The sequence below is a fragment of the Myripristis murdjan genome, chromosome 8 (genome assembly GCF_902150065.1).
Source record: "Myripristis murdjan chromosome 8, fMyrMur1.1, whole genome shotgun sequence".
Lineage (NCBI taxonomy): Eukaryota > Metazoa > Chordata > Actinopteri > Holocentriformes > Holocentridae > Myripristis > Myripristis murdjan.
Window position 1 is genome coordinate 9,075,573 of NC_043987.1, and position 25,863 is coordinate 9,101,435.

The following is a 25,863-nucleotide window of genomic DNA, read 5'->3' on the forward strand; positions in this document are numbered from 1 at the left end:
TTGCTGACGTTGGTATATATACAAAGCAAACTACCATGTTATGCACTTTAGCCCGCCTTTTCGTTGCAATCGTAAAGCCTATTGGCTAGATATTCAGTGAAAGGCGGGTCTGGACGCCCAGATGCATATTTCACTGGGCTGACGACACATCCGTCACCGCATTGACACAAAAGAACCTCCGTGAAAATTCCTCATTAGTGAAGCTTGCTTGAGAGCACGAGTTTTATCATAAACTACATGTACTGTTAGAAATAAAAAAAAAAGGTGTGTGCCTTTTGCACAGAGGTGGTGGATGTTGTACAGGCCAGTATGTGGCAAGCTATTTGAGAGATACTAGCAAACATTTCCTACACAACAGTATAATATCTTTCTGCCCTCGCCTTGGTCACTGTATACCCTCCAGCTAAAACAATGGTGAGGCTCTAGTAATAAAATAGTATTGTACAGAATGAAATAAAATACGTTTACAGAATTGACTATTTGATCTTACACCCCATCCCCATGTAATTTATTAATTAATGACATGTAGATACCACTACAACAGATTTCTTTCTTGGATTATTAAAGTAAAATTGCAGTGATGTCCGTAATATAAAAATAAATGAAACTACAATAAGATCGCTATTAAATTAAGCACTGAGTACCACAAACATGGGTTCCAGTAGTAACAGGCCAGTAGGAATATTTGATTTGTCGTCGTGGCTGAGGGGCCTCACTGCTCAGGGAATAATTTCTGGATCATTGTATTAATAACTATTCATCAGCTCCAATGAACACCCGACGAGACAAAAGATGAGATGAAATGAACGAGAGTGAGTCAGCTCAATGATAAACGCAAATGCGACTGCGTTTGGCCACAACAGGCCAGTGTAGTACCATATTTATCCACTAAGTGGCGCTGTTTGCCCAGGCTAGGTGATTTATATTATTGCGGCTACGGATCCTTTGAATGCAGGCGCGATTAAAGCAAATGAACGACAGTTACCGGATACTCCCTAAAGAAAATCTATCTAAATTCCCGTAATGTCTTATACAGTGTTGGAGTTACCAAGATGAGTTTATGGTGACCGCATCACATATGATGGATTTTTTTTTTTTTTTTTGCCTGTAATATCAATATTATTGTCCTGTGGGGATTAAACTGTGTGTTTATAATTACTTTATCATACTCCATGGTATTTTTTTTATTTTAAAACAAACAAACAAAACAATAATAGAGATTTTTTTGCTGTGACATTTGTACAGTACACCTCTAAAATATTAATTTGATTAATTCCCTCCGTACACGCACACTAATAGCTCTTGTTTCAATAGTCCTTTGGGCATCCAGGACACGTTGCAGGAAAAAAAAAAAAAAAAAAAAAAAAAACACAGTTCTTAATGAGAGTATTTTTTTCTTTCATTTTTAAGATTGTCGATCAGTTGAGTAGGTCAAGTAGGAGTCAAAACCTCTGTGATCTGAAACTGAAATAATGTTGTCGTCAGTCTGATGATACAGCACAATCCCAATGCCCCGGACTATTGATTATAGGGTTATCACTTTTGTGTAATTATATAAAGATATATATGTAGAACACCACACACCAGTAAAAAAAAGAAAAAAAAATCTATCGTAAACAATAATCCTACATTTAAATAACAAATTTTGAATATTATTGTAGTTTATACCCACAAATATTACAGGAGAACGATAATGGTGACACCGCTGTGTAAGACATGATTTAATTTAATTGATTTCAATTTTAATTTTCAACATTTTGAAATCAATATCCAACATTTTTAAACACAATATTCATTCTTTTTATAGTATTTTTTGTTTGTTTGTTTCAAATTTATTGGATGGGTGCTTGTTTTGTCTTATTAATTGCACTGATAGGGAGAAGCGCTTCTAATTTTGTTGTACATATCAAATGACAATAAAGTCTTTCTATTCTATTCTATTCTATTCTATTCTATTCTATTCTATTCTATTCTTTAAAAAATCCACCAGGAGACAAGATAGGTCCCTAAAACTGACAACTAAGCATCACATACAAAGTTTCAGTCCTTGCAGAGAATATTATAGTGACACCAAAAAGTGTGATTAAGGTTCGTCTCAACTAATTTTGAGTATCGCTGACACTGTAAGGTCCTTAATGAGCATAACTGGACCATTTTAGGGATTTTTGAGCTGATCTGTGCATCAGCAGGAGCCGGACTGGTCCCCAACGCATCACAGCATCATATCAGTAGCTGCAGCCTGTCAATCCGCTATCTCCAATCAACTGTCATTACTGCTTTTTTTTTTTTTTTTTTTTTTTTTTAAATGCCTTGTAATGGCAGTATGTACCTAATCCATATCATATAACATCGGTGTACAGGCTCACTGGGGCTGGGCTATGATTTCGCTGCAGGCCGCCTCGGCGCACTGTTTGGATCTCCATGCGGATGTGACATTTCAGAGAAGAGCGCGACCGCCATTTTGAGATTTACCTCGACTCAACATCACAAACCACGGGAAGCGGGCGAGAGGCACAACAGGCTATGACCGGGCAAATTTCCACATAGAAAACAAGCTTTTAAGAAATGCGACGACGCGCCGTATTTTGTCGTTTATCGTGTTAGGGCGGTTTGGATGTGCGGGGGAACAGTTTTTTCTTTTTATCTCGGGCCGTGGCAACTCTCGTCTCCGCGAACTTCTAAATTAGTGCTATTCCCATATTCGAATCTGGTTTGAATGGATAGCTTTTTTCTCCGCTCTCCCCCAGACGAGGGACAAACGGAGGAGCAGCACACGGACTGGGGATATTGCAGGCAAAGTTGTTGAACGTGTGTCGCTATAGCAAATGAGCCTTTGTTTTCATTGTTGTTGTACCTATATCATTAGTTGGCTGCCTAGCGTCAGGTAGCTTGGCCGTAAACAGGGTATTTTTTTTCCTCCGGCTGCGGGTTGTGGTGCGAGTTGTCTTTCTCACCTCGCTCACTGCCCCACATTTCCCGGGGTAAAGCCGGATTGATTTAGCTAGTTCAGCGGGCCTCCCTCGCCGGAGCCCCAGTCATCCCCCCGCCGTCAGCGACTCGCACCCATAAAGGCGCCGAGATTGGGCGAATAGCGAGCAAATACGTCCGCGTTTCTCTGCCTGCTCCCCCGCCGACCTCCCCTCCTCTGTCCCCGGCACTGACAGCAGACAAGGCCGAGGTCGTGATAGAGCAGGCCCAGCCGCCGCGGCTCGACCTGTCTAGCCCACCTCCGCATCCAACAACACCCCACCAACAGCCCAGACCCCGGTTCCCCACCGAACCGACCCCGGACAAGGTCGAGGGGAACAAAGATCCAACAGCAGTCGCCGACATGAACCACCACCACCACACTCAGCAACAGCAGCAGAAAGCCGGCGAGCAGCAGCTCAGCGAGCCCGAGGATATGGAGATGGAAGGTGAGAAATTGTCAGAAAGAGGCAGGGACGGGCACTTTGAGGCGTCATCTGTCACTATTTTACCACCGCATGAAATTCGCCAACTTTTATTGCTCGGTCTTAAGCTCAACTTTACAGTAAACACGGAGGCCTACAGCTAGCTGGGATAGCCGGCTTCAATTTTGCTGATGGTGCGTCCATTGCAGCAGACTTCTTCTGTGCAGCTGACCTCATTTGCGTTATTGCGATTGTGGTGTTAACGCTACTTGGTCCTGTTGTGTGTTTGCTATTTATCACTGTTTGCACGTAATGCAAGAAAAGAGCTTTGGTATTTTTCTTAAACGTTTCATAGTTGAGACACGCATGAGACACATCATTCATTCGGCATCAGCATTTCCAAATCGTGCTGGCTGGACTGTCCAGTTTTTTGTTCATATCTTTTAGATGGCACTAGACAACTTCACCAGATGCAGCTGCCATATTATCCTCGTTTAGAAACGAATGTAGCGGTGGGTTTCCGAGCCCCGCTAGCTCCTGTTTAAATGTTTGTAAACAGTGTGGCTATGGCTCGGCTTGCAATTAACATGGCAATTAATGACCCGTCGCTACGTAAATTATGCTGATAGCAGAATTGCAGTGTGATCATGAGTTAATTCCAACAGTTATGGCTACCTGTGGGTTAACAACAAAGCCACTAAATACCCACTAAATAATGTAGTGCAGCATAAGCAGGGCTAACTAGTAAAAGATGGATCGTAACTACATTTGAACGCAGTATTGGAGCCCCTGTTAGCATTCCGGCTAGCATCGTGTGTCTAATGTTGTTATGTTGTTGGTTTGGAAACTCGCGGGCCTGCAAACTACATTATCGGTGAATGTTATGAGGCGAGACATGTCAGATCGGATGTAAAAAGGTGCCATTGCAGCAAATTCGCTGTAACTAAATGCATCTTGTGTTGGAGGCGAAAGCATCTCCCATAGTCCACATTGAGTTAATAACGCAGATGAAATGACGTTACGCTGATAACTTTGCTAGCGGGGCAGCTCTTAGCGAGCTAAACTGTTAGCCTCAAGGCCCGCTCTCTATCGTTCATTAGCAGACTAGCATGCTAGGTAGCTAATAAGCTAATGCTAGCGAAGGGGGTGTGTGGTGTTCCAAAATGGTGGCTTGTTTTGCAACGATCAATTTATTGCTAGCCAGTTAACGTTAAGGCCTAGTCCTAAGTGCAACTTTGTTTACATTTTTCCGATTGATGTTTACTCCAGATATGAGCTAGATTTCTCCAGTTGCGTGTAATGCTATGTAACTGTATATACCTCTATGTTTGGTGACTTTTTTCCTTCAGCATTGCTCCCAGCTTATTAGCTGGTGCCAGTGAATGCAGCTAGCCAATAATGGCCTGGAGACGAAGCTGCGGCTAGTGTTAGCTAGCTGGCTAGCGAGATGCGTCAATCCTCATTTGCCACATTGGTTACACTGACACCAGCTGAGCCATTTCTTGCGGAGAATCACGATATAAGCGGTCCAAGTGGTGCACCAGGCTAGTTGTGTGGTCGGTAACTTTCCGACGTTTGCCAGTTTGTGATGTGAATTCGGTGAAAAGTGCTGGCAGGTTGTCGCTGCTGCGGCAACAAGGCCCGCATGGGGGCTCGCCTTCACTGGCTGGCAGCGCGGGGATTTGCTGCTTCATTGTATGAAGAACCAACGCGTGGAGCTCGCCATTTTTAATGATCTCTGTTTTGTTAGTGCTTTTTGGAATCGGGACCACGTCTGTCAGCGTTTAGCAAACGTTTCACCCGCAGAGCGCCCTTCCTATCAGCATTTATATTTATTTATTTAATAATATCAACTTTGGACCAGGCAAGGCTTCTGAAAACCTTCAGCATCACTGCGTCATTCAGTCCCAGTGATTTTGCAAGGCAGTCTTAGACAGCATTTACAATTTTTGTTTTCGATTTTTTTTTTTTTTTAAACAATTAAAACACATCAAACAATAGCAGGTGCACTCACTAGCATACATTTTTCTGCCTTCACCATCTCCTGACTGCTGTTCCCACTGTAATCTCACTGTCTCTTGACATTGATCACTGTCTACCAATCCTGCCTCACACCTATCCGGAAAACAAGGGGAGCATCTAAACTCTCTGTGTGAGTGGTAACAACCTACAGCCACATAGCAAACCCTTTTCTCTACTGGCCAATTTGATCTAACCACATTCTTACCACATGCATTAACACATACTACACTTCCTTTATGGGTTTTAGGCCCAAGGGATTTGCAGTGAACCTCTTAATGTCATCAGCTCTGCACATTTCAGTCGTTTCATCCTGTATGTCTGGGCAGTGTGACTAATGATGTTAGATAGTTGCTGCTTCATGGTCAGTTTGCTGTGTTTTTGTTTAGTTAGGTACATCTGGCTGGTGTGACTGTCTGGTAGCCTTTGCCTGTCTGAATTTAGTGATTTTTCACAATGGTTATTGATTGAAAGTAGTAGGAAATCATGGAAATGGTTTAAACATTTTATTGGAAACTTAGCTCCATGCTATTTCCAGATGGATACCTTTTAGGGGAAAAAAACAAATTCTCTCCTATTATGATTAGAAATAGTATGATACTAAATAGTTGGTCAGACATTACATAGTCTGATGTGTCAGACAACATTTGATTTTTAGTGTAAGGATCAGCTGTGCTGTTACATCCTTGTAGCTGTAGGTTAAACACAGATGTGGAGATCATTTTGTTGGCTCAATGTAAAACTGTCTGACATGACATTTTTCAGAGTGCATCCTAAAGTTTTTGCTCCTTGGTTTCTTCCTTACTCTCAGATCATAGGCCATGAAATTTAAAACACTGTAAGACTTTTGTTTGCTGCTTGTCACTTTGGTGGAAGGAAATGCTTGTGATATTTATCTGAATTTACAGTTGGCTTACCACTGACTGCGTTTTTTTGCAGTTGTGCAAATATACCAAGCTCAGACTAACAACCAAGAAGTAATTGTGCTGGTTGCTGAATCTGGGGAACTTATGTTTGAAAATAATATGTGAACCACTTGAGATGATTTTCCCTGCAAAAACCCAAGCCACTTCAAAAATAACAAAGCTGCAAAGTATGCCAATTTGATTCCCCAGTGTGTTTTTGTCAAATATGACATCCTTTGGCCATCCTGAGGCTTCTGCTGATTTCAGAGGCGGATTTTTGTTTTAGCCATCACACTGCCCTGTCAGCGGTGTATCTTTGGCTTGTGCATTTGAGAGAAGCTGCAGGATAGAGTGAAAAGGTGGGTGGGACATGAAGTAGTCATGGAGTTGACTGACACGCGCCGTTAGCAGGGTGTAATCCACTTGGGGAAATGAGGTCAGTCTCCTGGGTGAGGCAGACTTGGTCAGTAATGTTACCTGGAGTCGTGTGTACAGGCTCTCGCACACACACATCGATGCCTTTGCATGTGCCAGCTTTGAGGAAGATGGGGGATGCAGATGATGTACACTGAGAGAGGTAGAGTGACACCTTTGCAAGGAGTTGGCAGCTCTTGGGTTTAAAAGCAAAAGGACGTGCACACACAGAGAGGATACATTTCCCTGGGTGTTCACATCAATGCCGCCATTCCTCTCAGCTCTATCTCCGGCTTGTCGTCATCATCACAGGATCCAAGCCGACTTCACTCACTCCTTGAAGTCTGTTCAGAGCGAGCTCCTCGGTGATTCTGTCATCGATGTGTTTTGATAGATGAGAGCGCACGTGGAGCCATCTCATTATTTGGCTGGGATAATTGCTGTCCTCTGTGTGCATGTGTTTTTGTTCGAGAGATGACTTGCAGCTTAATCCTCCATTGTGTCCATAATTACCCAGCCTACTGTTGTGTTGCACGGTCTTTGTTATGCACACACACACACACACTCACGCACACACATAAATTCTCTCTGTTGCTCTGTTTCTCTCACTCTGTCAAACACACAGATTGGGAGAGGGAAAGCGACTTGTCATGCTGTCTCAGCATGCAGGGTTTTCCCTGTTAAACGTATGAAAGGGGAAGGAGAGGATATGTGGGTCGGTGTTGAAGCTGAGGATGGTGACAGTAGTGGGAGAAAAACTCAGATCTCCACAGTAGGGTGGGGTGGCAGCAGAGAGGACGATGTGACATATTTAAGAAAAAAAGTGTCCTGTCTCTTCTCTGCTTCCTTGCCGTTATGCGGGATTGCCAGCTTTTCAGCATTTCCTCCTTTTAAGAAGATAATGTGTACATCCAAAAACTGGGCACTGTAATATAATAAGAAGAGTTTCAGCACCTCGTTTAATCTTCACTAGAATTTCTCCTCATTCTCAGATCCAAAGGATGAAACTCAGTTATTAAAATGATTGGACGATTAAAATAGTTGATATGCTGTAATATTCATGTTGCCTAGAAATAAAATACTTCCACAGGAGTAAGTATAATCAAAGTGACTCTCCTGTGGGCAGAACTTTGAACTGAGATGCCTCAACGCTTTTATAGAAAAGTCTATATTAGAGTCCCTAAATGTTTGCTCTCATTATTGAATCACAACTAATAAATGTGGAATGAATGTATACCTAGTGGGAGGGAGCCTTATATCTTCTTGACACAAAGAGAGTTTATACAGCTCATGTATTTTATCGATCCCTGCAGGGAAATTCTCCTTTTTTGTAAAGCTTGTCAGCTGCCATGCCACCCATGCACTTTGATTACATTGTTTTCTATGTGTGTGTGTGTGTGTGTGTGTGTGTGTACACAGCTGGGGACACGGACGACCCCCCAAGAATCCCGGCTAACCCAGTGATCAACGGCAACGTGGCCATGGCAGATGGACACAACAACACAGAGGAGGACATGGAGGATGGTGAGGACTTGGACACGCACACGATCACACACACATTAACACACATGCTGCAGAGGCTTGTGCACTTGCGTTTACCTTACTCGACCCAGTCCTGGTTGTCAACACAACACAAATTCACCATCACCCACCCACTCACCCATAGATCTGATTTTACACATGGGCATCACATTTTGTCTGGAGTTAGAAAACCTGAATGGAAATAGAAACATTTGATCACAAGTCTTCAGTAGAGCCAAAGCTTTGATGCTTGTGTTAAGCAGAAAAGTTTTTGTGGGTAAAAACATTTTAGTCAACAAGTCATGGTTGTAGGGCCCACCAACACCATTTTTTGGTTTGGTGGGTAAATAAATTGGGGTCACCAGCCTGGTGGCCAGTAAGAAATTACAGCTTATGACCAGGTTTACATTGCTGTTTTATTTATGCGTAGTGCCTGAGACTAATGTGACCCTCACAGTCCACCGTACCTATCATGTTGGTTAAGCCACCAAAAACAAAAGATGAAGGCGAAGAGTAAAGTCACAGAGGTCGGCATTCTTTTGAGAGGTGTTTCTAAACTGTGAAGTTCAAATGCACAGTGAGTAAATAATGCATGATGCAGTTGTATAGCTGGTTACAAATATCTTTGGCTGATAAATTTTCGCAGTTTACCTGTCATTGGCAGATTAGCCAAAAAAGTAATTTTGGACTCTGGGGTTGGCATGAGTGGACACAGAAATGGTTTAGGCACATTGCACAACAATGGAAGAGCAGCTAAGGGCTGCAAGCCAGTCACAAGCCAGTGTTTTCTTTTGTCTTTTATTTTTTTAACTTGACTACCTGCTGGAAAAAAAGCAGCTGGCACTGTTTACATTAGCAGAAATTCCAGGCTACATATTTCACCTGCACGTTAACCAGTGTCACCCTTTCAGATCCTGACTGAAACATTTTCTCTGATGTTCACTTGTCATCACAGCTTCACTGTGAACACAAGTCATCCACTCCCAGAGATGGTGATTTATTGTTGATTTGTCATTAACTATGTCAGAGTTACAATGAGGTCAGGGTTGCCTACTCAAAATCAAGAGCATGTTTTGTGTTATCGCATCTACATTGGTCGCAAATTAGCATTACACTAAGCTCAATTCATGGATGGTCAAGGGGCTTTAAGTCGGTGTAGTTGGTACATTTCAGTCTTTCCAAGTGCATATGTATTTATTTGTTTTTTGTCATCAGAAGAAAGCATGAAATATACTCATTGGCCACTTCACTAGGTACACCTGTGCAATCTGATGCAATTCAGTATAACAGCTCTGCCATCAGTTCTACTTTTATGAGGTTTCTGATATTCATTTGTTGTTGACAGACTCGGAAATGTGAAACTTTGATTATGTTTATTACTGAGGTCATAGTTAAAGGTGATGTTGTACTGAACTACAGTACATTGAGAGGTGTTTCTAATTTTTTGTCCTCCCTATTTAAACACATGAGTGGGGGGCAGAGTATTAGAAACACCTGAATACAATGCAGCTCAGTGCAACACCACCGCCAACAATGACCTCACTACTAAAACACGTAATTGAATTAACACCTCTGTGACAGCGTAAAAAAAAAAAAAAAATTACAACTGAGCTGCTGCACTGCATTACATCAGATTGTAAAGGTGTACCTAATAAAGTGGCCGCTGAGTGTATGTCCCACATTAGCTGACACAAAAGAACAGCAGCCTGGCCCAGGACAAATCAATTCCTGAAGGACTCTTAACGTCCTCTTGTCAATGTGCTTTTTTGTTGTTGTAGCCTTTTCCTCTGACATTAAAAAGGCCTTTTATTTTCTTGAACACAGTGGATGGAAACAGTCAGTTTTCTTACTTTTGGGGCGCCCTGGTAGCTCACCGGATAAGAGCACCTACCACTTGTTAAGGCTGAGTCCTGAGTTGTGGGTTTGAATCTGACCTCAGGACATTTGCTGCCTATCGTCCCCTCTCTCTCTCTCCTGCCTTTCCTGTCTCTCCGTACTGTGACTGTGAGATAAAGCAGAAATGCCCCCCAAAAAATCTGAAAAATTCTTACTATTTTTTGTGACATCATTTTGTATGAAAATTGCTGAACTTTTGAATGGAAACATCATTGACATTAACTGATAGTCATTCTGCTACTAACAGTGGATAAAGGTACAATAACCCTCTGTCCCGCCTGTACGTACACACTCAGTTACACAGGGCAGGTCTGTATCCACATAAACCCACATTTTAAAATAATGGAAATGATATCGCATATGGTTTTCATGCTATAACTTACTCTTTCTCTCTCTCTCTCTCCACCCTCTTCCTCCTCAGACACTAGTTGGCGGTCAGAGGCGACATTCCGGTTCGTGGTGGAGCGCTTCAGCCGCCTGAGCGAGTCGGTGCTCAGCCCGTCCTGCTTCGTTCGCAACCTTCCATGGAAGATCATGGTTATGCCGCGCTTCTACCCCGACCGGCCGCACCAGAAGAGCGTCGGCTTCTTCTTGCAGTGCAACGCAGAGTCTGATTCCACGTAGGTGCACACACACACACACAGACACACACAGACACACCCCATATCTTTGATTGTTGTACTACAAATACACACCCATGGAGTATACACAAACACTTTTCCCCCATATAATGTTAATGTTCAAGCAAGCTTGCCAAGGTGAATGAACAGCTGCTGAGATAAGTTTTTGTTTTAGCCTGATAAAATTTGCAAGCTACCTTTTTGTGAAACTGGTAGTCCATGCAGCTGTCTCTTGTTGATGTAGTTAAAAAAAAAAAAAAAAAAAACACACACACACAAGGTTTAACTCTGTGACACTGAAAGTGTGTAAAGACCATAATTCATTGCACCCTGAGTGCAATGAATTAGTGCAAGGCATGAGTCTGACCACAGGTAAGGTGTGAAACATAACTTAAACATGGACGAAACATAATTGTCTTTAACAGAATGTACTTATTTCACCAATGTGGCGATAATCAGATAGAACTCTCAATAGTCAGCTTTCATCATCAGGCTCATACTAACCTCATCATGTTATTCTAATGTGAAAGACTTTACCATTTAATGCTGACTCTGCTCTGCCTGCCGGATAAATGTCAGTAATAATGTAGGTTAGTAACTTTGGGTTTACTGTCACAGCCACCACTTTATACAAGTCAAGGATACTTAGGATTGATAATTGTCTACACTATTGTCTCTAGTGAAAGAGGCACTGAAAGCTTGCATAGACCCTTGACTAAATTACCATCAGACAGACTCAGAAAGATTGCTCTCTGTGATAATGTGTTGGACGCTCGCTATCACACAGGACACCCAGTCGTCCTGTTTCAAAATATCAGTCTGTGTGGGAGAATTGTACCGCAATGACAGCTGGTTTGGAGCAACTCATGTACTTGTACACAGTGACTGAAATTAAATGTGCCCTCCAGGGGTTTCATGATCTCAGTCTCTTTTAAAAACTCTTCCTTAAACAGTTGGGTCATGTATGGCAATCTCCACCAATCACTATGTCAGTCAGTTGAGCCTCACCTGTGCAGCAGGTGTAATCACACGCCAAGTCATAGGTTTACCTGACAAAGTGGGAGTAACAAGTTACCCTACAGCTGGCACAGCCAATCCAGGCTCCTGATTAGCCTACTTGGTATGCGAGACTCAACTGTGATTGGTTAGATAAAGATATCAGTTATATATCAGTTTATGGGATGAACCATTTCAGGGCGAGTTTTGAAAAGAAGTGGAGCTATGAAATCACTGGAGAGGTCCCTTCACTTTTTGACTCAACCTCCTAAGGTCGGAAAACTTTGTCAAAAAAAAATACCCGTGCCCAAGGTTATGACTGCAGTCCTCATGTCACTAGACATCACTAGTTACTGACTGACTGACTCACAGAGTGTTGGAGTTTCCCCATTGGTGGACTCCTATGTGAGCACACACATCATTGATACAAGCCTTGATATGCACCTCACAAATACTTCCTGGATTACTTGACACACACTTTGAAGCTTCGGCACAGCACGCCACATCGCAATATCCAGAACATTTTGTGTTTCTCTCCAACGAAACCCAATACACGTTCAAGAATCAGTTTTATCAGCCAAAACTGTTAATATGCATTTCTCATAGAAATATTTCACTCTGCCCCTTTTCAGTGCTTGTTTGTTTGAAGAATCAGGCTCTGGTTTAGACTGCTTATTTGGACACAGTGATTCCCACAGGCTGTCAGTTTATTCAATGGGGATGGGGTCAGTGGGGGTGTGGTTCATGTAGTGATTCCAGTAAGTCATATTTTTTCCAGTCAATCACAATATAGTATAAGCTAATGGCACTGCAAAATTAGCTGACTAGTTCACTTCCATCTGATTATGGAAGCTTCATTTGAAACTGTTTTTCATTATGTGTCGGCACAGACGCTCTGTGACCCGATGGAGCACCGATACGATGCGTCATGCTGTAGGTGCAATGAATTACGGTCACTTTAGTCCAGTATTTAGCACTTGGCAGCATTGAATCTTGACTGTTTGAAAACTACATCAGCAAGAACTACAAGCTTTCTGCATCATGGTGCCCTCATGAATCCAAAGCTGAGATTTACTTTACAGGCTGTTGATTTGTGGTCAGCAGCATTTGGGAAGCACACGCATGCTTTCATGCAGTGTGTGTGGTTACTGACAGTAGCACCTGTCCCTGTGTTCTCAGGTCATGGTCGTGCCATGCCCAGGCCATGCTGAAGATCATCAACTACAAAGATGACGAGAAGTCCTTCAGCCGCAGGATCAGTCATCTGTTCTTCCACAAGGAGAATGACTGGGGCTTCTCCAACTTCATGTCCTGGAGTGTGAGTACACAGACTTTCTCGTGAGGGAGGGAAGATTGTTTTCCACAAAGAGACAGACGGCTTTGGAAGCTGTTTTTTGCCCATAAAACACTTGCTCTACGTGATCAGCCACATTGATTTTCTTTCAAATGGGGGAAAAGCCACTACAGGACACTAGGCTGCCTGTCGTAGTGGCTGGTACGGAGTCTCAGTAGATGGTCAAAAAATGTAAATTTAATTTCCTTATTGAATGGATAAAAGTTGGGCTACGTTTTTTCTTGTGCAGTTAAACTCTCATTGTTCGTGTCTTGTTTATTTTTAATATACAAAATTCAGAGGTAACTAAAAACCTACGTTGCAGCTTGAGTTGTTAACCTTAACTGTCTTTGCATTGCCATGTTTCAGGATGTGACTGATCCAGAGAGGGGCTTCATTGACGACGACAAAGTCTCCTTTGAAGTCTACGTCCAGGCAGATGCCCCACATGGAGTGGCGTAAGTAGCTCTCACTGTTCCCTTGTCTAGAGAGTCTCTCTGCTGTGGCTACAGTTCAGTTTTTTGTATTTTCTGCAATAATCCCTCTTATTTTTATCATGTACGTCTTGGCAAAGGTCTGCAGAGTAATGAAGAGACAGTCAGTTGCCATGACATCATTTCTGGTCCTCCTTTTGGAAGTATTTTTGGCTAACTGTGATGTGAATTCAGTATTTCCCTGCCTCAAAGTATATTTTTAGATCTCATTTGACAGTAAAAACATGATCTTAGTTAATCTTAGCATCTCCTGGTAAAATAGATAACAATAAGGGCTAGGGGTAAGACACATTACTTAAACGGAGCCTAAATGCCCTGTCTCTCTCACAAAATACACAGGAAAATTCACTCAGCTGTTACTGAATTAAAACCTAGATCCACCCTAGTTGTCTTATCTGTATTTAGGACCAGTTCTCCTGTAATGACAGAAACAGGCAAGTGAGATTGGATTCTGCAGTTAGTGTATTTTTTTGGGTAATGTGGTTGCCAAATCACATTTTCTAGAAATTTAGGGCTAATGAATTATAATCCCAACTGTACTGTCTGTGTCTCTGACCAGCTGGGACTCCAAGAAACACACAGGCTACGTGGGGCTGAAGAACCAGGGAGCTACCTGCTACATGAACAGCCTGTTACAGACGCTCTTCTTCACCAACCAGCTACGGCGGGTGCGTTTTTTTTTTTTTTTCCTGGCTGAGTGTGTGTTTATGTGTTAAAATTTCACTGCTGGCTAAACCAACCAGATGTAGGTTTGCATGGGTTATATATCAGGGCACCCAGTCAAAGAAATCTTTTGGCAGATTTGGCTTCTAGATCTAAAATATTTAGGAAGGCAGGCAAGTGCAGGAGATGAGAGAGTCTGGAGCCCTGTATATGCGTGCACAATAACACGTGTTAAGTTGTGGCATTTGCACATCTCTGCACATGTTAATGTGTGCTTGTGAGCAAATGACAAGCATCATATCAAACATCAAATTCAGTTACAACGTTACAACAATGAGTAGGATTTATTGGCTGCACTTTGTAAACACAACATTAAAAGTTAGCCCCTCCTCCCTGGCTAAGCTAACCATCGGTAGTGACTTTGCATTCCCTAGAATTGTGACAGAATGTGTCCTGTCGCCAAATTTTGCCCACTTGCAGCTATCTGCCTAACAAAACAAGCCAATGCTGCATCACCCTTCATCCCGATCCCCTCATCAGCACCGCGTGAAAACCAACTCCATATTCACTATAGTAGCAGTGGCTTCTTTTTCTTGTGTCCCATAGTCTAAATCGTGTTTCAGAGGCTTTTCCATCCCTACAAGAATAAAATTGGGGCTGTATCTCTGAATTTTGATTATTTGTTTGGCATGAAAACGGCTCAATTTAAAGATATTGGATGTCAGCGGTAGCTTCAATTCAAGAATATTCTTGTGAGCTTTCAAAATGCCCATATCGGTCAAAGCCAAGTGTTTATCGTTCTTCCTCCCTCTGTTTGCAGGCTGTGTACATGATGCCCACGGAGGGAGACGACTCGTCCAAGAGCGTTCCTCTGGCACTGCAGAGGGTTTTCTACGAGCTGCAACACAGCGACAAGCCTGTCGGTACCAAGAAACTCACCAAGTCCTTCGGGTAATGCACGTGAACACACACACACACACAAGCAGTGGCATCTTGGCATCTCACCTGTCATTTGACCTAAAATCAGAGTGAGAGCTACTGTTTTTATGTTTGACAAATTAACAAACGTGCCTGTTTTTGGCTTAGTAATGCAGTTGTGACAGTTTTTTTTTTTTTTTTTTTTTCTAAATGCAGAAGGACACAGGCTTTTCTGTAGGCTTCCTTTTTGGAATTCCTCAAATGTTCAAATATATTGAGTGTGGGGGAGAGAAGTGAGATACTCACTAGGAATTTGTTCAGTTTAGTTAACATGAACGATGCTCTCATGCAGCTCAATATCAAGCCAGCAATTGTGCACACAGAACCAAATTTACTTCTTTAATGGTCCATCTTAAATGAAATAGTGTCCCCCTGTAAGAAAAAATAACCACCTCTTGAATCTGGAAATTGTGGTAGTCATTATTGCAATTTTGATATTTTCCTACATTCGGTGTGCAGCTCCAGCAGTGATGACGGTATTTCCACGGTGCGGTTTAGCCACCAGTGTAGCACAGGAAATGGTCCTGAGGTGGAATAGTGATTAGACGTTTTTACGCTCTGATTGACAGACTGAATGTTAGGCCTGCTGCTTTGCTTTCAGCTATGTATGAGCAGGCATATGATTGCCTTTTCTGAGAGTAGTGTTTTAAGTGTGTGTTAACTGGTGTCTGTGGCAGAACGGGAAATTAATGCCAGCCATTATAGTCTTTTGTAGTGCATGCTGGACACTTGTACAGTTGATGTGGGAAGTACGAACTTCAGATTTGATGATGTTCACATGGCATGGTCTGAAATATCCGATAACTGTGGGTGTTTTTGCAGTGCATTTTTTCTCAACGTGCACTCGAAGACAAGATTTTTGGTTTATGTATCTGATTTTTGTTTTTGTTTTTGTTTTCCACACTAGATGGGAGACACTGGACAGTTTCATGCAACATGATGTACAGGAGCTGTGCAGAGTGGTGAGTTCGCACATCATACTGGCTTTAAACATGTGTATGTGTATTGTTGCTTAACTATTCACACACTGTGTGTATTTACCAGCTGCTGGACAACGTGGAAAACAAAATGAAAGGCACTTGTGTGGAGGGAACAATCCCCAAGCTCTTCAGAGGAAAGATGGTGGTATGTTCGCTTTCTCTGTCTGTATTGCTTCTCCTCTTTCTTTGTCTCTTTCAGTCGGCATTTTTTATGACTTGCCTTGACTGGTTGCCCTCATATTTTGTGCATTAGTCGACTTTGACTTAAGTGTTTAAACAAAAAATAATTTCTCAGGAGAAAACAATGTATGTGCTGAAGGCACAGTCCTCCAGATGTAATAAACTGCCTTGCACATTACACAGCAAACAGTAGCAGAGCATGTAACAATTAAATACTGCTGTACATTTTGTTGATGCGATGCTGAAATGAAGTAATCTAGCTCAGACAACATCAGCACAGCCTGTAACCCACAGGAACATCAGTTTAAGAATAGAAGGAGGCCAAATTGAGAATTGACCCTCTTAGAAATGCTATTTTTGACACAGCGATGAAATCAGGTAATCTGACTCATGTATGTTCTCCATCTGCAGTCGTATATCCAGTGTAAGCATGTGGACTACCGGTCAGAGCGGATAGAAGACTACTATGACATCCAGCTCAGCATAAAAGGAAAGAAGAATAGTGAGTAGCAACACCAACATAACCACTTCATACCACAGTCCTCCATCAACCAGAACGTTGTCAGGCTTACGTTTCCCTTTCTGTGTCTTATATCCTTGATACATATTTTTCCCCATAGCCATGAAAAGAATATAATCTCATCATTAATTAACCTTGTAAAATGAATCACACTCTTCTTTAGCACAGTAGCAACTTTTCACCTTGGCACAATAGTTCCTTACACCCAATATGTGTTCTTGATCACATCACTGCATGTATAAGGTGTGATATGAATAATAGATGAAAAAACACTCCTTCTCCGTCTCTCTCTCTTTCCCTCTCTCTCATTACCTCTAGTTTTTGAATCTTTCAAAGACTACGTAGCGACAGAGCAGTTGGATGGAGACAACAAATATGACGCTGGAGAGCACGGCCTGCAGGTGAGAACCCAGCTCATGTTATATTAAAATATATGGGTTGTTTATAGTTTATAGTGCTATAGCAATATGCAAATTTTACATCATTCACCTGCAATGGCTAATAATAATAATAATAATAATAATAATTGGCGCACATGGCAGCCTGGCTGAGCCTGGGGTTAGTATGGAGGATGACAATGAAAAGACAGTGAAGTGGCTGACATCATTGGTGTTTTGGTGAGATGCCTCAATTAAGTCATAGCTTAAGAAGTTCCAGGCATATACTGCAAATGAAATGTGTTCAAAACAAGCAGGAGAAGCATAAATGCAAAAATGGTTCTGTATGTCTCTCTGACATATTTGGCCATTTTTTTGGATATGAGCATGAAGGCTTGCAGTGTGAACTTAAATCAAGTCTGCACAAATACAGAGCAATCTGAACACGTAACCTTATGGCATTTTGTCCACTGAAAACAGAGGTGTAAAAAACAAACAAAAAAAAACAACATCTCAAGTGGATAAACTTGAATATTGTTTTGTAACAGTGAAAACAGGGGAAATGATTGTCATGATCCTCGCTGGAAACACAGCAATCAACAACTTGGACCAAGTAATACAAGTAATTAGTAAGAAGTAAGAACAGTGTAACACGGTATCAGCCACCCCACTGGTTCAAACCTCAGCAAACAAACTATAGGTGTGAAGAAGCCTTAAATGAAATGAATATCCCCAGTTTACATTTACGTCTGCATTGCAGGAAGCCGAGAAGGGCGTGAAGTTCCTCACCTTCCCTCCCATCCTTCACCTACAGCTGATGAGGTTCATGTATGACCCACAGACCGACCAAAACATCAAGATTAATGACAGGTGGAAAACACACACCTCTCACATGTTCATTCTTTTTATTATGCTCATGTTGGTTGCAGACACACACACACACACACACACACACACCACCCAACCGTAATTAAAGCAGCGCTTTCCCTGAGATATTCACACTTGGCTTTGGCACACACATACAGATACATGATGCACCATGAGTCAATTAAAAAAAAACTAAATATCCATTTCTACTGTTGCTTACAGTCCCAGGTTGATACTTTGACAGTGTTGCAGAGAGGCTTTGGTCCACAACAAAGCAGGTCAGAGGAGCAGTCTATTTCCAGAAGGAATACTTGACTCAAGCCCACTTTCTCTGAACAGCAAAGCCCTGACCTTTTGCACCAAGACAGTGAGAAAGTGAGTCATTCAGAGAGCGAGAGAGCATTTCCTGCAGGCAGCATCAGTCTATGTAAAGCTCTGTTGGAGTTAATGGTGTTTTAACAGTCCTTTGGGATAATGTGACACTCACACAACACACTCACACTTGTGCACACAGGATGATGTACGTTAATGAAACGGTGTCGGAGCAGAGAGGCCCAGTTGAGAGATTAACTGGGATACACATACACACACAAACACACACACACACACACACACACACACACACACACACACACAGAGAGAGAGAGAGAGAGAGTGCTAGCTGGAATAGCTAATTTCCCTCTGTAGATTTTCTGACAGGCTCTGACTCATCCCTGTGACGCTACCACTGGTACCTTGCCCCCTGAGGACTTTGTGTACACACACAAACACACACTGACACTGAAACACACACACAGTGCTCTGCTGCTGAGTGGCAGGTGAACAGACATTGTGACTGGGCTGACACTCTCACTCCCTCTCCTCGCTTCTCTTCTTCCCCGGCCTATTCTTTAATCCTTTTCTATCCAATGCTTCTTTCATTCTCATATCCCTCTTTCTACCTCCTTCTTTCCCCCCGCTGCGTTTCTTCTAATCCCTCGCTTCTCATGTCTTGCCCCATCTCTGTCTTGTCACTTTCTATTCTCCTTCCATTCTGAACCACCTTCCTCTGTCCTTGCTCGGTTCTGTCCATCCTGTTTTCCCGTTTGCCTTTACCACCCATTAATCCTCTCCCCCGTCTCTCTTCCTCTTTCCCCCCTCCAGGTTTGAGTTCCCGGAGCAGCTCCCACTGGATGAATTCCTCCAAAAGCCGGACTCCAAGGACCCAGCCAACTACATCCTGCATGCGGTGCTGGTGCACAGCGGCGACAACCACGGCGGTCACTACGTCGTCTATCTTAACCCCAAAGGAGACGGCAAAGTGAGTGTCAAGGAGCCAATAGTGAGAACAACCTTTTTATTCACCTTTTTACACCAAAAATTTTGTGTGGGCTCTTGGCACTGACAGGGGATGTTGTCGTCTTAATTTTGAGAAAGAGTAGTACTAGTGTTAAGCTTTTTGAGTTCAGGTGGTTGTAATTATGGTGGGAAATAAATCATAAATGACTGATGAGAACAACGCTGATTAATGTTAATACTGATATGAATCCTGCACTTCAGATGGAGTTGGTACTGTTAAAGCATATGCAGACTGAATACGTCAGCATGTCAGAGTGCTAAAAATACTGATGATTAGCTTTATGAACAGACATGAATGGTTGTCTTAAGTCCTCTGTGCTTTTCTCCCTCTCTCTTTATGGAAATCCCTCCCTATTTATCATCCTGCCCTCTCCCAACCCTCCCATTATTTTTCTCCCCCGCACTGCCCATTACACTTCCCTGTCCTCGCTCCCTCCTTCTCCGCATCTTCCTCTTCCTCCCTCCCACCAGTGGTGTAAGTTTGATGATGACGTGGTGTCGCGGTGCACCAAGGAGGAGGCCATAGAGCACAACTATGGCGGCCACGATGACGATCTCTCAGTGCGTCACTGCACCAACGCTTACATGTTGGTCTACATCCGAGAGTCAAAGCTCAGTAAGTAATGCACAACTTAAAGCATGTTCACACTTGTCAACCTGGGGCAGTTCACCCTGACCTGACGACCCCTGTGCTTCTTTTGTCATGTATTTTGCTTGTTTTGCAGATGTATGCACTGGGTAATAAAACAATAATAATTATCACAATATATTTTCCTTAAAATGTCTAAAATTAAATTATGAACAAGGAGACACACACCACATATAGGAACTACACTATAATGTTTTGGTTGGCTAAAGGAGAATAATGCATAATCTCGTTTCTCCAGGTTTCACTCAGAAGCAAAAAGTAGCCTTTAACTGTGATGTAATATATGCATCCATATAATGATTGACATTGACTGATGCAGTCAGTTTTATTGTGATAATATTTTGGGCTATAACAGCCCTGACTATATTATCTGGATTCTTCAGAACAGTATAACCATAGTAACCCAAAAACAGTGGGCCTATCTTATCAGTAAAAAGCCTATTTGAGTGATCGTATATTCGATCGTATATAACTTAGATTCAATAGTGACGACACAAATGCTCATTTCTGTCTATTCAGTTTCTTGTGAAGAAGACCTCTGGAACACCAATTAATACTATTATCCTGGGAGAATACTAGTTTATTTGTTGCTATGGTAACATCAATTGTTGCAAGCTCCTCCTCTGAATGCTGCCAATATGGGATGAGCTCGCTCCTACATTTTTCAGCTCAGGAAAATCACCTCTCCCTGGTGTGAAAATTTTAAGCCCTGTACCGAAGGAGGTTTGAAGTCGCCCTGAGGTGAATGTTTCTGCCCTGGGCTGCAAATGAATGCGAAACTGTTTGTGCCCTTATCATGCTGTTGCTCTGGGTTGAAGATGGGAGTGTGAAAGCACATTGTGTCTGTTTACCATAATGCAACACCAAGTCAGAGAGACAGAATGTTAGATGGAGCTCATCACTCCAACACTCTGACCCCATGTAGTGAAATGTGCTCATCTGGAAAAATTTAAATCCCAGTTACACATTATGATATGGATGTGGAATTCTCTAATTGCTGAAATTCTTATACACTGTCAAAAAATGACTATTAAGATAGACTTAAAGCATTAGTCTGAGTCTGTCACTCTATACCAACCACTGCGTCAGTATGTACTGGTTACCTGCATCAATATCTACTTGCATTTTTTTCTTTATGTTCATAATAAGGATCATCTTATTTTTCAATTTCACATCAGAGACCGCCAAATATTTAAAGGTACACACTTTGAAAAAGTAAAAAACACTGTTTTGATTTGAAAATTCGCTAATGTGCTGTGAGGGTTGGAATAGGTTGTTTTGCCCTACCAGCCATGCTACTAAGTAACCAAGCATCATCAGAAGTTCCGGTACTGTTACTGGTAACTATGGTAAACACAAAAAACATCACACTTCACCTTGTCCATCCCACCGTTCTCACCTATGCCTCCCTGTGTGTCCCAGGCGAGGTGCTGCAGCCAGTAACAGACGTGGACATTCCCCAGCAGCTGGTGGAGCGTCTGCAGGAGGAGAAGAGGGTGGAGGCACAGAAGAGGAAGGAGCGCCAGGAAGCTCACCTCTACATGCAGGTCCAGGTAGGGAAACTGGCCCGCCATTTTGATGCTAACACTGACTTATGGCACTCTTTATCGTAAATGAGAAGGGAAGTTGTAAAAAAAAAAAAAAAAAAAAAAATCTTTGAGGTGATTGAATTCAAGTGCTCTTGGAAATGAGAAAAATGAATTTGGCTTTCAAAACATCACTTACTGAACTGATACCAGAGATATCAGATTTACTAGTCATCGCATAGTTACGTAGTCATTGCTTTGTCTAGTTTTTATTAAATTGACATTTTTTTCGAGAGCCCTTTAAGGCAATATAGTGTTATGTTTTCTTGGAGTTCCACATTTTCAGGCAGGCTGGTGCATGAAACTGAGCAGTCATTTTGGTGGGAATGTTGTCAGCAACTGTTTGTCAGGAAGTGGTTAGTCTGTCTATACATCTTACATGTGTTACATCCAGAGTTACAAATGTCCAGGTCTGGAAACCTGGAAAATCACATTTATCTAATTAAGGCCTTAAAAAGTTCAGCACTGACATGCATGGCAGATACTCTATAGCTTCTACATCAGTAGATTGTTAAATCTGTTGTTGTGAAAAGGGTTAGCTGTATGATGTGGTCTTGTTGACCATCATATTGTTCAGCATGTAATTTTATGCTGAACGCTGGTCAAGAAATCAAGGACTGGGAAAAGTATGTCATTTTGAAATTGAAATCATAAGAAACTGGGAAGTAATGTGTCTCACTGACCAGAGCTTCAACTTGTAGGTGTGCAGGAGGAAACTGATCTGCCATTTTGGTTCTAATAGTTTTACAGATACAAATCAACAGTAGGAAACTGAAAACTGCACTTCCATTTTGGTTCTAACAATGCTTTGCAGATAGGAAACTTGAAACTGATGGACCATTTTGATTCTAATATTACACAGATAGGGTCTGAAGACAAATGTTTTCTTTGTCGGGAATCTCTCACTTTATTGTTTGTTCCTCCTTTTTCAGAGTCTTCTTTCTGCCAAGTTTAGTTCATTTTGTGTCCTTGCTGCTTTTTCTTTAACTAACTCAGAGTTTCTCTCTCGCTCTCGCTCTGTCTCTGTCTCTCTCTGGACAGATGGTGACAGAGGACCAGTTCTGTGGTCATCAGGGCAACGACATGTATGACGAGGAGAAGGTGAAGTACACAGTCTTCAAAGTACTGAAGAGTTCCACGCTGCAAGAGTTCGTCCAGAACCTCTCCCAGACCATGGTGAGGAACACGTGGAGTGTGTGTGTGGGTCTTCCTATACACACACTTTCTTTTCTCACATCACTACAATGACCCCCCCCCCCCCCCAAAATCCTCACCTTTCAAACCATCTTATTTTTCCTTTCCCTCTTCTTCTTCTCCTCCCATCCTTCATTTCTCCTCAGTTTATCTCAGTTCCTCTCCTTTGTGCCCATCCTTCTCTAATAGCATCAGTCTGTCATCTCAGTTCATGCTCTTTACCACTGTCATGCCTTCTGCCTTCTTTGTGTCTTAATCTCATCAACACAAGGCATTTGTCATCCCAAGGACCTGCCTGGTAGTCGTCTAGTGAGCTACTGAGAGCGTGTGTGTATATATGCACTTGAATGCATATTCTTGTGACTGCTGTAAAGCTCAAAGTGTTTGTCAGTTTGAAGCATGTGTGTGACCTGGTATGACTGTGTGTGAGTGTGTGCCCTAAGGTCCTGGACACACTGACTGCATCGTTATAATGCATTGCTATGTAGCTTCGTCACGTGTTGTGGCAGAAGCAGTATGGACTTATCCATCGTTTGCAACAAATGAAGGAAAATATTTATCCCATCAGTCACTCTTGTCAGCTCTTAGCACTTTTTTGTCAGCTCTTAACTATTTTTTTGTTTTTATATTGTGTTTTGGACAATTTATATTTTTCTCTTCTTGGAATTAGTTTATGTGAAGTTAAAGTTTGCCAGCTCTTGCCTTCTCTTCCTCTGATCTGCTACTTTGACTACATGCACCTACATACAGGCATATAAGGCACAGATGTTTCTGCATGTCTACCAAATTCAAAGTCATAAATCAGACCAGAAGTATGAATATATTCTAGAGTTGTGATAGCTATTTGGCAGCTGCTCATTTTTATTATATAATATCGGCGTCCCCAATTTGCATTACTTTCATTAGTAGTAATTATGCTTTCCAGTGGTATTCTCATACCTGATTGGCTTGAGTTTCAGTATGAATCAGCCCTCAAGTTATTACATTGTCGCAGTTTTGTTTAGGTACAGATGGATTTCTCACTCAACCAAATGCAAGTGAACTAGGATGGGAACATAATTTTTGCACAAAGTGGTACTTGTCAAAAAGGAAAAATGAATCATCAGCTACATGTTTAAACTTGTTAATTATAGCCCTTGGGAGTTTACATCAAAAGTGTGTGAAAGTTTTTATTACAAACATCTTGTGTGGTCAGTGATTTCATGATTTGTGGTCAGCAGACAGAATTCAGGTCAGTTGAAATAAATGTCAGGTGTTAAAGCTCTTTAGGATCTAGTGAGATTGATGAGACTGTTTTCCAGTGAGACCCAACACTACCAACGTAAGCTTTGTGAGACACAACGCAGTGATGCAGTGGGTGTGTCTGAGGTGTAATGAGTGAATGACCCAGCACGAGTGTGTCCTCAGTGTGTGTGTGGCCCAGTCTGAGTGTGTGTGTGTTATTGATGTGCTGCAGGGTTTCCCACAGGACCAGATGAGGCTGTGGCCCATGCAGGCCCGGAGCAACGGAACCAAGCGGCCCGCCATGCTCGACTACGAGGCCGACTGCAACAAGTCGGTAAGTTTCTAGCGTGTGTATTCTAGCCTGGAAACCTGTCGGGCATTTTATCAGTGACGCAGGACATTGCAAGACCTTTTCTGACATGTTTCTGTATGTATCAGATGATTGACTTGAGCGACAATGAGAACCCCTGGACAATATTTCTGGAGACGGTGGATCCAGAGATGGCTGCCAGCGGGGCCACGTTACCCAAGTTCGACAAAGACCGTGAGTTTCACACACCCAAACCTTGTCCAGCTTTGTGTGTTTTAACACATCTCATCCTATTTCACACAGTTTGTCAGTGTGCCTTGGTGGCACCAGGAGGAGTTACTAAAGAACTGTTATCATAAACAATTCATAAAAGCTATCGGATATGTGCTGGGACAGGAGTTAAAAGACCCTCAGTTATTTTCCCAGTTTGCCTCTTAAAACAGTTACCATATCATTATTGAAACTTACAATAATGTTGCTTAGCACTTTTTAAATTTTTTTTGTGACTTTCTCTTACCTTTTCAGATGACGTTATGTTGTTCTTGAAGATGTATGATCCCAAAACCAGAAGCTTAAATTATTGTGGACATATCTACACACCTATATCCTGCAAAATACGTAAGTGGTAGTCTGGTTTAAGTGCCAGTATTATTATTATTATTATTATTATTGACTTCCACCATTAATGAAGAATACTAGATAGTAGGTCTGTGTGTGAACTGCATATGACTTAACATGTTACACTGTTTACAAGAGTATACACTCATGCCAAACACAAGATATGCCTTTATCAGTTCATTGGTGGCAGTGCATCTGGATCAGTATTCCATTTTTTGTGTGGTAACTACCTATTTTGGAAAAACCATACATGTCTTCTCCCTAGTTGTATTTACTACTTGGAAACTCGGGATTTGCTGCTTGCCCACGATTTTTCAGACAATGCTACACATCATCAGAACGGAAGATTTTGATAAAAATGGAGTTCATCATGGAAGCATTGTCAGTAATAACATCAAGAGGTTGGCAAGAGGGTGCAGGAACATGTAGCAGCACTTCACCATTGGTCACAAACTCAACAATTTATATTTTGCACAGTTTTACCAATGGAATGGTTTGTCAGTGCTTTGCAGCCACGCATACTTTGACTGCGCTGCTGGCTTGAAAAATGGACTTTTGAAATCAAAAAGCAATAAATCTGACACCTCTCCTGGAGGCCACCCCAAAGCCTCACAACAACAGTCTGCTGCATCCTTAGTGGAGACCTCCTGCGTGGACAAGAATCATTCAAGCTGCCACCAGTTCCAAGAGACAGTGAACGCCCTCCATACAGAAATTTGTCCATGCAAACCATCTACAAGAGAATTGATGATCATGACAAAACTTTGGATGATCTCACACACTCTTGCT

General features: G+C 42.1%; 1 protein-coding gene across 6 annotated transcripts in view; it reads left to right on the forward strand.

Annotated features, from left to right (window-relative positions):
* Positions 1–3,195: 3,195 nt before the first annotated feature.
* Positions 3,196–25,863, forward strand: part of usp7 (ubiquitin specific peptidase 7 (herpes virus-associated)) — a 37,899-nt gene continuing 15,231 nt past the window's right edge. Inside the window, exons 1-19 of one of the 6 annotated variants that reach the window (XM_030058559.1) lie at positions 3,196–3,416; positions 8,150–8,254; positions 10,569–10,767; positions 12,943–13,081; positions 13,466–13,554; positions 14,150–14,258; positions 15,074–15,204; positions 16,139–16,193; positions 16,276–16,356; positions 16,803–16,893; positions 17,230–17,312; positions 18,049–18,158; positions 19,299–19,476; positions 19,965–20,109; positions 21,565–21,695; positions 22,770–22,904; positions 24,379–24,480; positions 24,585–24,690; positions 24,982–25,074. In XM_030058559.1, coding sequence (XP_029914419.1) covers positions 3,332–3,416; positions 8,150–8,254; positions 10,569–10,767; positions 12,943–13,081; positions 13,466–13,554; positions 14,150–14,258; positions 15,074–15,204; positions 16,139–16,193; positions 16,276–16,356; positions 16,803–16,893; positions 17,230–17,312; positions 18,049–18,158; positions 19,299–19,476; positions 19,965–20,109; positions 21,565–21,695; positions 22,770–22,904; positions 24,379–24,480; positions 24,585–24,690; positions 24,982–25,074 — 2,167 coding nt within the window. In that variant the 5' untranslated portion in view covers positions 3,196–3,331. Of the gene's footprint in view, positions 3,417–5,385; positions 5,545–6,776; positions 6,894–8,149; positions 8,255–10,568; positions 10,768–12,942; positions 13,082–13,465; positions 13,555–14,149; positions 14,259–15,073; positions 15,205–16,138; positions 16,194–16,275; positions 16,357–16,802; positions 16,894–17,229; positions 17,313–18,048; positions 18,159–19,298; positions 19,477–19,964; positions 20,110–21,564; positions 21,696–22,769; positions 22,905–24,378; positions 24,481–24,584; positions 24,691–24,981; positions 25,075–25,863 lie in introns of those variants that run through there. The other 5 variants (XM_030058560.1, XM_030058558.1, XM_030058561.1 and 2 more) reach the window with 5 other exon arrangements.